Source organism: Pleurodeles waltl, chromosome 8 (assembly GCF_031143425.1).
Source record: "Pleurodeles waltl isolate 20211129_DDA chromosome 8, aPleWal1.hap1.20221129, whole genome shotgun sequence".
Taxonomy (NCBI): Eukaryota; Metazoa; Chordata; class Amphibia; order Caudata; family Salamandridae; genus Pleurodeles; species Pleurodeles waltl.
In genome coordinates this window covers 177,352,971-177,372,705 of record NC_090447.1, presented here as the reverse complement: position 1 = coordinate 177,372,705, position 19,735 = coordinate 177,352,971, and the positions used below count along the sequence as shown (strand labels likewise).

General features: G+C 41.4%; 1 protein-coding gene across 4 annotated transcripts in view; it reads right to left on the bottom strand.

The window, feature by feature from the left end:
- FAT3 (FAT atypical cadherin 3) overlaps window positions 1-19,735 on the bottom strand; it is a 651,131-nt gene that overhangs the window by 142,444 nt on the left and 488,952 nt on the right. For all 4 annotated transcript variants that reach the window (XM_069204015.1, XM_069204017.1, XM_069204016.1 and 1 more), the window contains 2 exons: window positions 10,625-10,778; window positions 7,692-7,925 (listed from right to left, as the gene is read on the bottom strand). In XM_069204015.1, the coding sequence (XP_069060116.1) occupies window positions 7,692-7,925; window positions 10,625-10,778 (388 nt within the window). The remainder of the gene's footprint in view (window positions 1-7,691; window positions 7,926-10,624; window positions 10,779-19,735) is intronic.

Sequence of the window (19,735 nt, the reverse complement as noted above, 5' to 3'; positions counted from 1 at the left end):
ACCTTCCTTGTAGTAAACACCACATTTAAGAAAGGTAGTATTAATGCAGTACTCTGTACAGATGTTTGAAGATGTGGAAAGCCACAAAACTTGAGATGTGACCTGGGCTAAACTCATCACAGATAGGCAGTGGTAAGATGTGCAAATGGCCATGCTGCCACTCAGATGTGAACTCACAGTCACTGTCTTTGTCCAGAGGATATCCTTAGATCTTCTACAACAAATTCAGAGAGGGAATCTTACAACATATGCTTATAAATGTATTTGTGTAACATAAACCACAAATCTCGACCTAATTTTATCTCTGTTCCAACAGCGATGCCACTTAAATGTCCATTACTTATGAACTAAACCTATTAGCCCTAGAGAGATAAAATCACGCCTATGGAAGAGATTTATTTGCAAGCATAGTTTCATAGTGTTATATCGTACTAACCCTTGCTAAATCAATTTCTAGCTAGCATGTGAATGTAAAAAAAACGTTTCTTTTAGAGGCGGGAGTAGCCCCCAAGACCGCTCCTGCCTCTTAAACAAAAAAACTTTTCTTTTTGAAGGTAGTCCCATTTTTCTTTAAGGAAAAGAGGCAGTGTTTAAAAAAAATGTTTTTTTTTTATTTAAAAGCAAACACAGATAAATAACAGTGAATGGTAAATGGAACATATTGTAGCGTGTTGCAATTTGTGACCTACATCATTAATACCTCATTAATAGATCTGCATATGCTGGTTCGCAAAATACCACACTATTTCCAGAAATACTGGTTGCAAATTGTGACCAGTATTTTGCGACTAGTACATCTGTCCCATAGTTCAGTGGAATAAGGTTGTAATCTCTGTAGGGCTGACTACAACCTTGATCCTTTTAAAGCTGAATATATGTGTGTCCAGAGTAAGGTAATATTAACGCCTGTTATTTACAGCAATTCGAAAAGAACAGCAATGTACAGCGTGTAAGGCAAATAGGAAGGTGGAGGAAATTGAGAGAAGCACAGTGTGACAAGCCCTAAACAAGTCGTCATTACATTTGAACAAGCCACAAGAATTAGGCTGACCTTTTCCCTTTAAAAGACATTTATTTGCACAAAAGCTGGGAAATGAAAGAAACACGCTTAATTGAATCATATTGATCATAGGCTACAAAGGGCTGAAATGAAACCTCTGCGTGGACAGATCTAACGTTTTTGGTTGAAAGACAACTATTCTTGCACAATGGCTAATAGGACACACATTGTAAAAAATCGATTACAGGATTTGCCTTGCTTCATTGCTTCAGGCAATAATGGACTGTCACATCAATCCTGCATGAGAGCAGCTGTCAACCATTCCTTTCTGCAAATGTTGCAACAGTTGTGTTTTCCTTCACATAGAAACAGGGGTGTAGCTTCTGGTGGTGTGTTTGTGGTGTGACACCCTCCCCCACCAAATAAATGCATTCTTGGCCTGAGAGTTAGGTCTGCGGGACGTGAGTTGGGTCTCTTATGCCTTTGTTGGTTTTTCTTGTCGTCCTTGTTTGACTAAAAGGTTTTAACTTTTCTTTTTAAAAAGACACTTAGACAGAGGCCCACATAAAGCAAATAAGTATTTAACCTGCCCTCATGGCACAGGTGGAATTGGATTTTTTTTTAATTAGTTGGAAAATGTGTGATCCCCCCCACCATATCTCACTAAGATACTCCCCTATGTATAAACCAAACAAACTGATTGCGGGGTCAATCATCCAAACGTAAAAAGTGATACGTGAAGTTCATTGGTTGCTTCCCCCACTACTTTCTATCACACTCACTTAAAAAAAAAAACCTTATACTTCTCTACCCAACTCCTAGGTTCCTCTGCCCAACGCACGTAATTCATTGGTGTGTTATTTGCCCCCATCAATCCCACCCATGCTCCAGCCCCAGGTCTTTAAAAAAAAATAAAGGGGTTCTCTTTTGGAGGACCAGGCAGCGGCAATTTGCTGGCATGCTGCTACTTTTAAAAACTAATGCACTTTGGCACAGTATTCTTTACATTTATCACTTCAAGCTGGGAGTCTGCCATCTTTGAATAGTAAATAAAAATAAAAAACACAATGACCACCACATCATGCATGGCAATGCTGTGGCTGCGGTAGCATCATAATACACATGTGGGTATGTATGATTATGTATATGTGCATCCATAGTACTGGAATCTCAGGTGGGGCTGTAGCAGATATCATTGATTGGGGTGAATATTTATCACTCTGTGGTTGACCTAATGGAAGGTAATCTGGACTGAGCAGTAGCCCGTCGGTCTTTCCCTTTCTGGCTCTCACTACTTCTGTCCCCAATGGTTGGGTGGCTATACCTAAAATGTTGATAATACCCTACCTACTGTATTTGATCACAACCCTACCTCTAATTCTTCCTGGGCAATTCTTCAGAGGCCTTAATGGACTGCTGTCTGACTTGATGTAAGGGACAGGCAGAAAAACAGTTGCATTGTATTTCACAGAGGGCCACCTAACTGGGAGGGGTGCCCCCGACAATGAGCTCTACGACTCAGGGGCACAACTGCAGTGGCCGATGTGCTGGACGGGGGCAGCCCAAAGGCAGAGAGGGAGGAGGTCCAATGCACAATGAAAGACAACAATATTCTTGCCTGGCTACTATGAGGCACCCAGCCACAGTAACCTTTAACCAGGCAAATGGTAGTAGTGTGCAGATGTTGGCATAAATATATACACAATAGAAGAGACACCCAAGTTACGCTGCTTAGTTACAAATTTGTTTATTCCCGAAAATAAGGGACATTTTTGGGTGGAGGCACACATGGCCATGGACGGAAGCAGGGGTGAAACTTACTGAAGATCTATATAACAAGGGAACCCTGTGGTCATTCCAACACCTTAGAGACACCTATGGTACACCGACAGGCCGATTCCTAGAGTATACCACCGTACAGCACGTTATCATCATCTCCAACTGGGGACAAGGACATGCTGAACCAATCACATCACTACCTCTGCAGATACTAAAATTCAATGATTTGATGAAAGCCATAAGCACATTATACAATGCCTTGCACTCACAGCACTTTACAGTAGATTTGACAGATGTGGCAAGTGGCCAACTGACCCGAGAACTGCACAAGCGAACAAACAATGGACAATTGCTAAACAACAAGTAAAGGAGGTCTAGAAACCTAGGATTCCGCTACACACAATTAAATTTTCTGCATCAGGCCTACCTGACTCCCAGGGCGCATTAAACACATGTTTCCGGGAGCCAAGTTGAAATGTCCAGGATGTCGTCTTTATGATGCCGGCTTTTACCACATGGTGTGGGATTGCCAGGTACTCCAACACAGGTGAAGGGAGGTGACAGAAATCTTGTCTGACCTAAAAGAGCGCACAGTTCCACTCACCCTCAAATTCTGCCTACGAGGCATGAGGCCCAGAACAAAGGAGGACTAATATATTCACAGGTTTGCAGACCCGGCCTTGGTACTTTTCAGAAGGCAAAAAGCGACGTCCTGGAATGCTAGCGCTGTGCCTGATATGAAGCGCTAGCTGAGGGAGTTCATGAAGTGGACCAAGACGGACGCCATCACAAAGACCTGACTTCTGAGTGGTCTGGGCCCAATTGGCATAACATAGGACGTGTATGTCACAAAACTGGAGGCCAAACTTAATGAGAAACCACCCTGAAAAGGAAATCAAGGACTTACAAATGCCACATAGCATTAATCTTGTCACTCAAGAACATTATAAAACTCACAGATGAGGCCACGCCACTTACTCCCAAGACATAACAGGTCCGGGGAGGGACCCCTCCACACACCAGAGGGTCTCCCCATGAAGCATCACTGATGCTGAAACCAAACTCTGGTTCTCGAACCCTATGGTATACATTGTACACGGTGGTGGCGATTCAATGCCTTTCATAGAATACGTTAACATTTTATATTAATGCATGCTATCTGGATGAATACATAAGGATAAGATGTGCACACACAGAGAGGTTTACTAGGAAAGTGCGACTCTGTCATTGACATGTTAGTACGGGCGTGTACCGACTGTGTACTGCTTTATCATTTTATGTTTAAAACTCAAACAAAAACAAAAAAAAGAAATAAGAATGTTTGACAGAAGTAGCTAGGGAACAGAATAAATAAGAAAAAAAGAGTTAGGAAATACGAGTAAAGATGAACTTGATCTCTGTCAAAACATTATACTTTTTTAGTGCTGCGTTTGCGTCATTTTTTGGCGCAAAAGCGGCGCAAACTTGTAAATATGGGCCAAAGTGTCCTATCAACCTTAAAGAACAAGAACATTACTTTTCCATGCATTCATTCACTTATCCTATTTCAGTCTCCTAGCCTAATGTGTAGATAAAATGAGTGATAAGATGGTTGTTGCAGCACTTCCACTAAGATCATTCCCCCACATGAGTTACAAAATAAAGGCATCTTGAATGGTCACATTTCAACTCCAAACTAAGGTTTCATTCCTTGCACAGATCACTGTTTTTGCTTATGTTCTCTGTTGGATATCACTCAGAACCCCTCAGAACATCTCCGTTATTCACTGGTACCCAGCTGTAATTCAATACACTGGGCCTGATTCACAAAGGCAAACTTACACTTTTGTGTAAGTTTACATTTGATTGCAATTCACAAAGCAATCAAACGAGTAGTATCTTTAGGACTGGCCATCTTTTATGTGCAGAGCCTCCGCCACGAGTGCAGATGCTACTTGCTTTATGAATTGCAAAAAGTAGTAACCTTACCCAAAAAATGTAACTTTAAATTTGTGAATCAGGCCCATAATTAAACAAGCATTTTCAATGCAACGGCTCATGTTAGAGCTGATCGCGTTGTAAACTCCTAACCCGACTTTTCATCTATCGGCAAAAGTGCTTTTATGTACGTATCCCGAAAAAGTGAAATTAACTGTGTAAAGCGCTCGACTTCTGCCAAGCGAAATCGCGCTAGGAAAATAGAGAAAAAGTTGTCCACGATCCGACAGAAAACAGCGAGCCTCGCATGTTTTCTGTACTTGGTCGCTGCGCTCGAGGAGGGCTAACCACCGGAAAAGGCATGACGTGTGCATGCCTTCCACTAATGAAAGCAAGCAGATTTTGCTAGGCAAGCCCACGAACCAATGAAACACACTGACGTGACGTCGACAGGGCTCCGAGCCCTTTTCTAATAACTAAAGCTTCTCGCTGCGATATGCATGCGTGAGCGCATGCAAAGCAGGCTCAACCCTAAAAAGGAGTGCTGTGAGGGCAATGTTCTCTATGTATGAAACTTTTTTAGTAAACTTTCTAATTCACACAAGAACTCCCGCGTAATTGTCGTGTGGATACACTATTTTAAAATGGATGCCTGATCAAGAAAATAATCACCATGCAATACGTTTTAGTGATCTGCTGCATAGAATTGAACAACGTAAAAATAGCTGTTAAAATACTGTAATCCAGTGGTTCCCAACCTTTTGAATTCTGTGGACCCCCATTTTATCAATACTGGAGCCCGGGAACCCCCACTGAATCATTATTGGAATCCGGGGACCCCCACTGAGTCATTACTGATAGGTGGAACCTAATATTATTAAATTTTCTAAGCAGTCGAGGTCCCCCGGGGGAGGCTTCGCGGACCCCCAGGGGTCCCCGGCCCACAGGTTGGGAACCACTGCTGTAATCTGTTTCTACTATCATATTTAGTAGTTTAGGGACGTATATTTTGTATAGTTTAATATTTTGTACTTCATAACTATCTGCAGAGTGTGCGAAGCTACTAATAAGGTTTCAACAGTATAGAGGAAAGGAAAAGAATAAAGTGTAAACAATGCACAAAGTATTGTTTTCATTTAAAACAAAAAAAACTCTGATCATAAAACACACGTATACATACATATTAACTTACTTCCAAAATAATTTTCGAAATACGTTTTGTATTTTAATACTTATAATAATGTACACATCAGTAATAATAATTCCGTTTTTTTATTTAATTTATTGTGATAACATGTCACGTCAAAGATGATAATGAAGGAATATCTTGCTTTTGGAGTTTTTTTCTATGGTGAAGTGGATTTTTTTTTGCCAACAATTAGTGCCCTCCGGGGGGGCTGATCACTGGTCTAGAAAGCTTCTTGAATGTTACCATGCATAGATGCAGATCATGTCGTTATGAAATGTGAGGTGAAAGATATATGTTACAGTAATGGAAGAAAGTTAGACAGATGACTAGTAAACACACAAATACATTATGTAACTATTAACTTAGCGATAAGCAAGGGTGCATTCTGTCTTCAGCCTTCTTTCCTTGTTTTCTAGATTTGTTAAAAATATTATCTACTTGTTCTTTATTCTCCTGGGCAACCTAGTTCTTTTTTGGCTATGTTGCCTCATGTAGCAATGAGCTCTTTTAGTACAAAGTATGCAATCATTACTTATTGTAACATTGTGTGGTGCATAGTGCACAAATGAATTCTTAAAATACAAGTAAGAAACAGCCATTACATTCACGTGGAAAGGTTTGTCATGTAAGTGGTGCTTGATTTCACAGTACTCGTTTCAAATGTTCTATCACTCAAGAAAAGCACGCAGCCATGAGCCATAACCTGCTTCACTTGCAACCCTCGGTACATAGACAAAGGGGGTCACCTGAAGGTCATTGTGGCTTATGAACCTAATTTCCCTCCACTGTGCTTCCCCCTGGGTGTACCTATGGTGGCGGCCTCTGCTTCCCCAAGGCCCATGGAAGGCACTGTTATTAGCTGGAAGTTGGACCAGTGGAATGACAGCTGGGGCAGAACCTCTCGGTTGGGGCAAGGCTACCCTCCTTTCCATTCTAAAAATGATTGCCCTTTCATCCCTTCATTGGCGACTACAGTCCAGACCACCACATCACTGTGGAGCAGGATCAGTAAAGCAATGGGATTTTCTCCACAATCACCCAGTGCAAACCCACAACTTGTGAGTATCACACCACAGGAAAGGATTGCCCCCTTCACTGAAGCCCCAGCCGCTTCACTGCTGTCAGTGAAGCACCAGTACAAACATTCCCTTAGAGTAAAAACCTGGGATATTTTCATATCTGTTAGTTGAGTTGGACATTGGAGTTGGAGTAGATGGACAGCAATTTTTCCAGCTACTTTAATAATGGCATGTACTAAAATCCAATACTAGGCCCCCACCCTTGTAAGCCTCCAGTGAAGTTCCTCATGATACAGCTGTTTTGGTACTTTTGTAAAAACTGTTTCCTTCACTCATACTAAAGCAGTACATGCATTAAAAATATCCAGGTTTGGCCACAGAGGGTACAAAGTTACTGAGAAATGAGGTGGCAAGCTGTAAAATATGCAGACTTGGTGTGTCAAGAACAGATTAAGAACTGAGAAAATTTAGGAGCCCTCACTGTAGCTATCAGTCATGATATCCATGCCACTTCTAATAATGTATCCATGCCACTTCTAATAATGTAATAGGAAATACACCCATTTGCGGATTCTGGTAATCTTCTTGGAAGAAGCTGTGATAGCTGATTTAGCTCTGTGAAGCTGGGAACCTGAATGAGAGTTGAATGATTCCCTTTACACTTGCTACACCTTACATAGAGTTTACGCAGAACTGAATAATTGAGAAACATAAGCCATTACAAGAATGAAGGACCGTGATGTTTAACATGGACGAAAGGCACATTTATTCAATATCTGTGACTTACCAACATCGGGATCTGTTGCCTGCACCCTTGTCAGCAAAGCTTTAGCAGCTGTGTTCTCATAGACGCATGCATTGTAGTGATCTGAAGAAAACACTGGAGGGTTATCATTAACATCTTCTAATGTCAAATGAATTTCTGATTGACAGAATCTTCCACCTCCATCTGTTGCCTTGGCAACTAAATTGTATGTTGGGATTTTTTCTCTGTCCAAAAGGGCCAATGTTTTGAGCTCACCTAAAAATAAATAATTGGAAAAAGCATGATCACTACTATCAGTTATGTTAGTAGCACAATGTTTTTTTCATATTTGTATGGTTTTCATTAGCATCTGTGTCTTAATTATGAGAAGGAATATATGCAGAAATATGAACCTCCCTAATGATACTGCACAGACTTCGATGATGAGTCATAATTCAAACCTATGAAGTCCTGAAGAGGCCAATATTTAAATAAATGACGAGAAAGTTCACGACTAAATACATCAATTTTAAATTCTAGTTAAATGGCCATCTTTAATTGTCAGCAGAGCTTTACCTGTACAGATGGTTCGGAGAAGTGATAGAAACACAGACATGGAAAAGTAGGGCCCTTCCCATAAATGAAAGCCTTGGAAATGTGTGGAGAGGGCAAAGAGAATGTGTGAGATGGTGGGTACTGAGGGGAGATTGTGTGCATTGGGGGTGGGCATGCAGGCAAGTCCACGCATACATTTGGCAATTTACTGGGTGCCCATGCTACACTCATGGAGTGAATGGGTGAGACTTATGACCCTCTGCCAAGAGACTATAGCAGATGCCACGCCCTGCCGCTTCTGAACTTTACCTTGGCTATTACGACTGTCAATGTTTTGGTGTACTTATATTGACACTACTTCACTGCCTAAGTACTTAATAGTTTGATGTCTGTCGTGCTTGTTCTAGAGAATGATAAATAAAGTCTTTAAAAAACTTAATGTGTGTAAGCACAGACCAAGTCAGTGCAACCTATCACAATGAATGCTTTGCCCCCTCAGGAGCTGTGATCTGCTCCTGCCCAGAGGCCAGGGCATTAGTAAAAAGGTGGACCGGCTATCTAAAGCCACTAGTCTACTCTTCACTTTGCAGGTGGCAACCAGCCAGCACTTCAAAGGGGGACAGTGATCTTTCCTAATCCCCTGTAAGGGACCCCCTCAAAGGACGTCCTCAAGTGGATCACAGTCACATCGTCGTGGCACACAGTCAGCGCATCTCTGACAACTCCTTTGCCTCAGTGCCCACATCTATAATATGCACATATGCAGAGACAAAATGTTTCCTCATCTGCATGTGGTCACACTGCAATGTAAATGAAGGGACTTGCGTTTGAGGTTGCACCAGTGCTACATGTGCGGGGGAGCTATCTGCATTGTAGAAGGGGACACAATGTGCCCCACTTCTGTAACACCAAACTGTCCCAGGGGAGCAAAACGAAGGTGTACACTTTTGATTATACCACACAGGCTGGCCTGTTAAGAAGAATCTCTGAAAATGAACCAGTAAGATTACCAAGACATGTTGCTGTGTAAGCAAACAAATATTATCCAACAGCTTTGCCAGATAGCACTGCCTCCTTTGCCCTGTTTCCCTGTGAAAGAATGAAAAAACTAGAAAAGTCACACATTAGTATGTATGCATTTTTATTTTATTCTGTCCCTATGTGTTGTTTTGTATATAGATCACCAGAGCGGTCAACCCCTCTCTCGAATGCATACAATTTGTCTTGTGGCAAGGGTAATATTTAAATATGCCCAAAATGCAAACAGTAGACAAAAAACAATTCTTATGCAGAAATTCTCATTGGAAAAAATTAAATACTTTTACCATATCTGCATGACTGCTTCATAGATGGGGAACCAATAAGATGCACCTCTCTATTCAAGCGTAAAGATAATTTTGTTCAATGGGACAGTTTATGAATGTGCACATTTGCTCACTCACTTACTCACTAACTCCTATTAGATTAAGTTCATATCTTTTTGTAAACTAGCCAGTGACAAGAGGCGATTTATGTCACTTATTCACTTATTCTCATTTAATATATATATCCATGAGTAAGGCTGCTGCCGAAACGCATTGGATGTTCGTGCTGAAATAAATTAAATTGCACTTTGGAGGTGTCCTGGGTCTCCTGTTATTTTAAGGAGTGTTGGAAGCTTTATTAGGGCTTCTCGGAGCCCATCCAGGACCGCTGTGCAGAGTTCCTGCATTCCGAGACTTTCTTGTGAGATAGATATATATATATATATATATATATATATATATATATATATATATATCAATTGTTACTCACCATAGGACTGCTAGGAATACATCTGACCTGTTCTTCCTCTTCCAATGAAGCTCGTTGTATTTTATCTAAATAGGCCATGCACTCCTTCTTGCCCTAAGTGTATCACATTTTGCTCATTTTATAAAAACATAATTGCATTTTTGTCAACAGACTCATTTGTGATCTCGAGTGTGTGAAAAATTAACCTAAATAAGTAAGAAATCAGTGTTTCAGATTTTCGATGTATTGAAAACAGTTGATGTACCAGTGGGATGAACTGCCCAGCACCTGTGGCATAATTAACCAATTGAAATGATTGATTTCAAATACATAAAGAGCACTGTGTAGCTGGCTTGAACCGGGAAGCTCGATTGGAAAAGCTGTGGTTTCACGTTTATGACACCAGGTACATAGCAGAAGGTGGTCCCAAAGGATGAAGTGTGTCCAGCACATTGAGCACTGGTTGTGGTTTAACTCCTGACATGTGCTTTAATGGAGTATTTGCAATTGTGCTCACAATTTAGTGGAGGTGCATGCTGAGGACAAATACAGCCCCACCACTTTTCAGATATCAAAGTTTTTTTAATTTATTAATTTGTTCTACTTCAACTATGAACCCTAGCAACGCATATCTGATATCACCTTACCAGTTTCGGGATCCAGGGCGAAATTATCAGCTCCTCGCCCGTGTAAGGAGTACCTAATTTCAGCATTATTGCCAATGTCTGCATCTCTGGCACCAATTTTAAAGAGGACTTTATTGGCATGAATGTCTTCTGGGAATGATGCTCTGTACACAACCTGTTGTAAAATAAAAAATGACGTAAACCATTACAATACATATTGCAATGCATCTCTGGTAGCCCTGGTGAACAGTCACGTTCCTAATTTAGAGCTATAATGCAATTAATTATGAAGTACTTTCGAATTACTTTTTATTGTAGGGATTTACAGGATCCATTGAGTGTTTTCAAGAAAACATTTGCATTGCAGCAGGAGCCTCTCAAACATGACTGCACATTAATCATTGTGGTGTCAGGTAATTTGTGGTAAGGCCAGACTGCAGAAACCATAATATGACGTGAGGAGTGGGAACATATAATTGGAGCAGGAGAGCACAGTGGCCCTAATTTAAGAGGCCCATAAATCCGAATATGTCAGGCAGCCATGTTACCAGTCCCATCATGAAATGTAAGCTTTGTTGAGTTAATGAATAATTCTCATGTTTTCCACGAAGTGTCAACTGCTACAAACAGACAAAACCTTTAATGAAAGCTTTGGGGGAGGAAGTACCTACTGGAGGATTAAAACCCCATACTGCCAATTCCCCCATTAATTCCTCATTACTTAGGATATTCTTAGGGCTCGTAATAGAATCTCATGAATTGTGTCCCCAGAGATCCAGGGTTACAAAATTAACATCCGCCTTTTCCAGACACGTTGTAATGAGCCTTACTCCAAGTTTTCCAAGAGTTGTTTTGCAATTCCAAGAACGTCTGTAATACTTTGACTTTCTTTATGACTCAGACTCTTTCCCATTGGACCACAACTCCGTGCATTCTGGGACATGATATCGTCTGTTCATATAAGATGCAGACGTATAGGATTTTAATATGTTTAGCATAAAAAGTAGTTTGTTTTTCGGATAAGCTTGTCATAGCTCCCATAGGGCACACGGTTACCCCTCAACACTGTGGTTATTTTTTCATTTCACAATATGTAAAAGGTGTCACAGAGGTTATTTCACATATCTAACCCAATAGGCATGGTTACAATGTCTAATTGTCTCAAAGACTGATATGTAACCTGTTACCAAAGCACTTCAGAGTCTTGTCAGTGGTAGAAGGCGCCATGCAAGTGGCACTACCGTACAGTGCAAAACAATACAATACAATGTCCAAAACCAAACAGGGGGTGCAATAGAGGGGCTATTTCCTCTGACAATTCCATTCCCTCACGATTTAATCAGGGGCATGGCTTGATAAAAAAACATGAAATAATATCCAGTATGATTCCATTAAATATGCATACTTCAAGGAAATGTTAATAAGTATATGGTACTTCGTGTGTACAGTTAGAACTGATATTAAATGATACATACTTCACTTCAGATTGGCGATGTAATGAAAGTAAGTTTTAAAGACGAAGTGCCATAGTTCATTTTCTTATTTACTATCTGAATTATCTGGGATTTAGTGTTGTGCTGAAGAACCCTTTGAAGGCTATAATTCATAATTTGAAAGACTACAAACCAAAGTTGTCACTTTATGGAGTCAGAGTTAAATATCTGTGCTAGTGTGGTTTTACACAAGTCCTATTTAATTACTCTCCAGTCAAATATAAGGACTTCAAGGATGGGCTTAGAGCCTACAGCATTCAATAATCTGAACTCACCAAAATCCTCTTCCATGGCTCTCTCTCTCACCAGTAGACATTTTCAATGCCAGCAAATCATGTTGGGACAGTCCACTCTAGCCTATACCATCACAGAGCCCCTTCATCAAACAATTCAACCATCCTTCGCTACTAAAAAAGAGAATCCCAGGACTGATTCACAAAGGTAAACTTAAACTTTTGTGCAAGTGTAAACATTTTTTCTGGTATTCACAGTGCCTTAAATGGAAAAATAGAAGTGCAGGTACTCTGTAATAGAGTACCTGCTTGTTTCCGAGAAGTGCTGGTACTCTCCAATTAAAAGTATTACGTTTTTCTTGAGATAAGCCGGTACTCTCCCTCTCAAAATAAAAAAGTGCCGGTACTCAGTACCGGAGAGTACCGGCCCATTTAAAGCACTGGGTATTCACAAACTACAAGTTAATAGTAAGTTTATGACTGCAGATACTCTACAGCCGGAGCGGAGAACTCTCAAGCATAAAATCATAGGGCAGGCCTATCTTTTTGTGTACAGACATCCACTGAACTGCATAATCTCTGCAATCGTAAACATACTATTAACTTGTAGTTTGTGAATACCACACAAAAGTGTAAGTTTACCTTTGTGAATCAGACCCACAGTGTCTGAGATGCTGGTCTTCTCTGTGTTCACACACAGGGACTAGAAATTGGAGTACCTTCACAGTCCTACTAGCAGAAATAATACTATCCCCTGGTTCCACCTTCTTCAAGTGATTGAATCCAGACTCAAGCATATAATGGAGGCATGGGCAGACCATGCTCTAATTCTTCTCAATCTATGAGTGCAATTCTAGGCCATTAATGACAAATATTTTCTCCTTCACTTTTTTTAAGACGTTTGAGGTCGGCATTGTTGTAGAGACTCCGGATTTCTCATTGATATCCTAATACAGTGGTTCCCAACCTTTTGACTTCAGTGGACCCCCACTTTATCATTAATGGAACTCAGGGACCCCCACTGAATCATCATTGGAATCCGGGGACCCCCACTGAGTCATTACTGGAGGCAGGAGACCTAATTTTTCAATATTTGTTAATATTTTTTAATTTTGTAAGAAGTCGCGGACCCCCTGAGAAGGCTTCGCGGACCCCCAGGGGTCCCCAGACCACAGGTTGGGAACCACTTCCCTAATATGTTAAAGCAGCATCCTCCTTCTCTGCTAATTCCACAGTCTCCAGTGGCTAGACCCAAGATTCCACCCGATTAATGATTCTCTTTTACATCCATTGCATCCCTCACAAACATCCTTGATGGATACCACCTTAACTATTACATGTGTGAAACCCAACCCAACTATATTCGGAGAAACTAGCTTTCCTTAGTCCTACAAAGACTGGTGTCCTATTTGTTTGACCTGATGACCCTGTATTCGAATCATTTAAGTGGCCACACTCTAAATGCACTTCTTCCCACTCAGTGAAGCTTTGCAGTCAGTTCTGAAGCATTTGCTAGCGCTGAACTTCTTCTGTGTCTGCTTGGTAGACAAAGGCCGCGTGAATTTTGAAGAATTTAGTCTTGCACAATTATGTGAAATTGTGCAAAATGTAAATTTGTCATTTAGTGCTTTTTTGTGCAAAATATATCCTTGTGTCAATTTTTGGGGTAGGGGTGCATTTCACACTAAAAATATAGTACAAATTCACACCAAACAAGTCACTCATGTTCTTTTCTTTTTTACTGCAAAATGCACATTTGCTGTAAATTTTTACCAATAGTGCATAATCATGTGGAGTGGCGTGATGGCGTAATTTCAACAAGCATCACATGGAATTCCCATAACACACGTGACATGAAATTTCTGAAATTACACAAATTATGCTGGGATAATTTAACTTTCACCCAGGCCTAGCAAAGACTTTGAGGAAGCCATTAGTACAGCTGAGGTACTCTCTGTTTTAGGCCTGAAGCAGATTCATAGTGTATACGACTCTCAGATTTGATAATGCAAGCTTTGTGTGCACCATGAAAGCATAGCAAGAGAGTCAGACCAATGGCACTGGTGTTCGTGTTTATCCAAAAGCAAATTATTCCTCTATAGCAGCAAAAGTGACCTACTTCGTGACAATTCTCACCTCCCCTATGCTAAGTCCAGCTCTGACAGGACAGGCATGAAATGTGTATTCAACAACGTGTCCTAAAAATGCAAATTTTATGAAGTGAAATTGACTTAGTATTGTGTGGTGACATGCACCTTATTATAATGTACTTTTATTATACAATTATATACAATTTAATAGAGGTTATTGGAAACTGAAATGGAAGAATCGTGTTTAGAAAGCAAGCAGCTGTTTAGTATGGTACTCATAAAGGCCGCCCTTCGCAGAGAAAGGACATGAACACTATTATACGTCGCATCCTATGACCACTCAGCCATGCATTAATAATGACTTATTTATCACTGCATATTGCAGATGACCTTTTCATTTACACTTCTGGACCTGCGCCATAACTTCTGAGTTAATGAGGTCAGCGGCAGCACACGCATAAACATGATGCATTCTACATCTCCAGTTAAGAGTCTATAAGTTTGATGCATTATGTGGCATGCGCGTGTGCGTGCGCGCCCATACATAGACACACAAACACACTCTGTCTCTCTACCTATCTCTCTCTCTCTCTCTCTCTTTTTCTCTCTAAACTCTCGCTCTTTCAGAAATTGTTAGCATTCACTACAAATTCAATTACTAATTTACCATGTGGCAGGACACCTTTAGTTGTTCGAACGCTCTAAGCTGAAACATGTAGTCATCTGTAGGTACTGAGCCATAGTGCTTAGAAATGGCAAAAATGTGGTTTGGCGCTTTATATTAAACAAGTTATTTAAGCTATTTAATGAACCTCAAATGGGTGAAAGGCTGAATCAGATCTGCTAAGATTTGAACACTTGGTTTGTAGGGCATTCAACCCACTGACTCTCTTACAATGGTAAATTTGAAAACCCTATACTTTTAGTATTTTATTACTCTTGGGAGATGACAAGAGGTACCATCTGAAGTGAAAATTAAATGTCCGTGTATGTGTATGTTGGTCTTGGTGTTTACATGGCGCAAATTTAGCTCGGAGCTATAGAGAACTGTAGCACGGGTGGAGGGTGCTGAGTGTTGCTTATAGATTATGTACATTAGGGTCCCAATTAGAAGTTCTGCAGAATCGAATACTTATGTGAAATTCTACTCTACATAATCGGGGGGTCCTGCATATAGATTTCCTGGTTCTTGTACGAATGGCCAGCAAAATTGTTTTGGGAAAGGGTTGCATTGCAGTCCTGACCCATGTCTCAGCCCCACCGTGACCCTCAACCATGGAACGTGGGAGTATGCAATACTACCACCACCAAGTGCCATCTTCCCTGTTTCCCTCCCACCCTCTTTACCTCCCTAATACTCCCCATCACCGCACACAGAAGCCCTTCCAGACATTTACCAACTGCTCAAAGAAGGTGGCATTTTGTGAAGAATGCTGAATGGAAAACATTAGTTTGCACAGCTACTTCCCTTTCTCTGGTGGCTAACATATAATTGCGGGAAGGCCATGTAGAGTGTGGCATTGGAAATTCCAGCATCATGGAATCTCCACATGGAATTCCACATTACTTGTAATTGAAGCAATGGATTTAATATAATTAAGGAATGCAATGGAGGTGTCTTGTCGGTGTTTGCCTAAGAGCAGTGGTTGAAGGAAGGTTCCTCTTGGATCATTGACTAGATACTATTGAAGAGATTTGTTTTCGTCTCCTTCTGATTTTCACAGGAAATGTGGAAAGCTTGATGCACAGAGGGATTTTTTCAATATTCTGCACTAGCGCAAGTGAAGGCTTGCTTGGGTTTTATTTTTAATCTCTTGTTGCTCACAATTTTTATGTGACTTCTGGGTGACATGTCTCCAGGAAGATGCCTTGGGTGAGAAAGGATGTTACTATGTGAGCACAGTTGCAGTCAGGAATTTCGGAATGACAGAAATCAGATTCTCTTGTAGGTGTTTGCCTCAAAAGCTGAAAAGAAGTTTGTGAAGTCTGCACCCGAGAGTATTTGCAAGATTGACTATTTAGTTAGGTAGAATAGTTGGATGACTGGCATGTTTAGTGGCATTGGCTTAGTGACTTGAAAGCTGCTGATTGTGTCATTTTGTTCTATGATTAATTATTTAGTGGGGTTGGCTTTTTCCCTAGAGGGCGGGGGTCCCTTTTTTGATATAACACTGAGATAAAACTGTTTTAAGGCTGAAAAGTCCAAGGCATTGTCGAATAGCCCTTTTAGTTTTCTCAGATTTCGAGTTGCCTTTGCCACACTGCAACGAAAGTTGCATGGGTTTCTTGTTTTGTTTTCTGGTTTTGGTTTTATTCACTGATTGTACTTTATAATAGTCGTTCTGAATTTACCCATATTTCTGTATAATGCATAGATTAATTTAGATATGTAAACAGCAGGTGGGTGAGAATTTCCTGTCACAGAAATCAGAAATATTTGGGTACAGTGCTAAACAGATATTTCTGACAAATATAATCCACCACGCACATCGAACATGACCATTTACCCGACAACTTCAGTATGATAACATTCACTTAGTTGCCTATTCACAAACATCGCTCTGAAGTACATTACGTAGTTCTCCTGTATTACTGTTTTATGTAGAGTAGATAACACAGCATAACATAACATTACGTAACAACACGTAACATAACTTAACATAACATACATCATAGCAACATAACACATGCCTTTGGGAATTTCAAGGAACATCAAAAATGAGAATAGAATGGTAATATCCAGTAAATATTCATATATATATATATACATCTTGTACAATTTGAATTGTTTGTAACTTCTTACCACATTTACTAATAGCGATTTGGACTTTTCAGAGCTGATTTACAAACTCATAAGAATATGTAAAAGAGCACTCCTGTAGTACTGTTTCCATACTCATACATGCTTTTTTAAATATGCCTCTTAATCTCCAGCTCAATACTAGCTTTCTCTCTAAAATTATTTTGCTGTATGAAGCTTAAATGTTTTTAAATCTGTATTTTCTGTGGATACTAGCTTTCTTATGTTTCGTCTAGGAATCTCAACAACAGGTCTTGTCTTATGGCCACACCTTCTGTGCATCCAGTAAACAGTTGAAAAAAAGAGAAGATATCTACTGGCATCTCTGGGCCCAAGGCCATTGGCTCACAAGTGTGATGCTTCTTTACAAGCCTTGTATGAAGCTTTCACAGCCAGGTTATGCTCCATCTGTTTAACCTCATGCGTAAACAATTTCAAAATTCAAACCTTCAGATCAAGGGGTCAGTAGTCTTAAAAATATAATATGTTGCCTAGTTCTTCACAATGAGTTCTTTGTCTAAGTTGGCTGAACCTTAGGCAATAGTTTGTATTGTCTTTACGTACCTCTACAATGTCGATGGCCTGGTTTGCAGAGAAATTCCTTTTTTTTTTACTCCTTTCTCTACACTGCCCCAGCCTTGTTAATCTGTCATCACAGATGGCTGACTAACAGTGCAGAGTGGGAAATGTATGTGCTGTTAGCAAACAAATTGCACAAAATGATCGAAAACCTAAAAATACCGGGTGCGGCTCCTCCGTTAGGGCAGAGGAGCGTCACTCCCCCCCCCCCCGCCAGCAGCAAAAGCTGCAAAACTTTCACCACGAGGGGATAATAAACATAATTTATAATCCCCTCGTTGTGAAAGGGGTGGGGAATCTGGGGTGAGGAGCTGTGAGGAGGAGTGCTCACCACTACCCCTCACTATGCATGTATGTTTGGCCGGCTCACTCGGGCCGGCCAAATAAACATGCGCGATAGGCTCTCTCCAGCCCGACAACACAGTTGCCGGCCTGGAGAGAGCCTGCACAGGCTCCCAGTCTGCCTGGAGGCGCAGAGCCAGGGAGCTCCCAGCCAATCTTGACGCTGCTTTGAGCAGCGTCAGGACTGGCCGCGGGCAGGCTGGGAGCCTGTGCCTGCTTGCAGCCAGTAGGGAAGAGGAGTGTGGCACGGGACCGTGCCGAAAAGGTAAGTGGTTTTTTTAATTACATTTTAGGTGCTCCCCTGCACGCCGCACCCGCTCCACTCCTTTCGAACTAAGCGGACCGTGAATGAAAAATACATAAAATGTTTGAAAAGGTGGTTGCCATGTTTTACTGTACAGTGGATTCTTTTTCTGTCTAGTCTGTTTGTAGTCTGCAACCAGACCCTTCTGTGCTTTTACTCTAAAAGACCTAACAATATAAAAACAATAAACCATTGTAGATAATCTGAAATTGAACCAACTCACAATGTGTAGGAAGATGGCTTTGTATATACTATCTCAAAGTGAGAGATAGTGTGATAGTGGCAAAATTAGATAATTCTAATGCTCTATTTTGTGGTAGTGTGGTCGAGCAGTAGGCGTATCAGAGGGTAGTGTTAAGCATTTGTTGCACACACACTGGAAATAAATGAGGAACACACACTCAAAGACTTAACTCCAGGCCAATAGGTTTTTATATAGAAAATATATTTTCTTAATTTATTTTTAGAACCACAAGATTCAAATTTTAAGGAAGTACATAAATTGTAAGGTACTTCACACAGGTAAGTATTAAACTTTGAGTTAAAACAGTAGTACACATAGTATTGGTTAAAATGGCAAATAGCAGTTCCTGGGAGAGGTAAGTAAACATTAGTTTCTCAGGCAAGTAAAGCACTTACACAGTCAGTCTCCTGGGCATAGGCAGCCCACCGTTGGGGGTTCAAGGCCACCCCACAGCCACAGCCACAGCACCAGCAACACAGGGCCGATCAGGTGCAGAGGTCAAAGGAGGGCCCAAAACACATAGGCGCCTATAGAGAACAGGGGTGCTCCGGTTCCAGTCTGCTAAAAATACCTGCGTCCTCAGGGAGCAGACCGGGAGGGGGGGTTTGTAGAGTACTGGGGGGTGGACACACAAGCACACAAAACACACCCTCAGCGGCACAGTGGCGGCCGGGTGCAGTGTGCAAAGTAGGTGTTGGGTTTGTCGTTGAAAACAATGGAGGGACCCGGGCTCACTCTGACGATGCACGTAGGGCACACAGGGGGGCTTCTCGGGCCAGCCACCGACTGGGTTAGGATGAGGGCCGCCTGCTGGCCACTCAGGTGGTTCTTCTCGGTCCTGGGGGCTGCGGGTGCAGTGCTTGGCCCAGGTGTCGGGTTCCTTTGTTACCAGGCAGTCAGGGGGAGCCTCTGGATCCTCTCTGCAGGTGTCGCTGTGCGGGGGCTGGGAGGTCGACTCAGGGTGTCCATGTTGTTGGAGTCGCCTGGGAGTCGTCTCTGCAGTGCTGGTTGTCCTGAACTCGAGCCGGGGGCGTCGGGTGCAGAGTG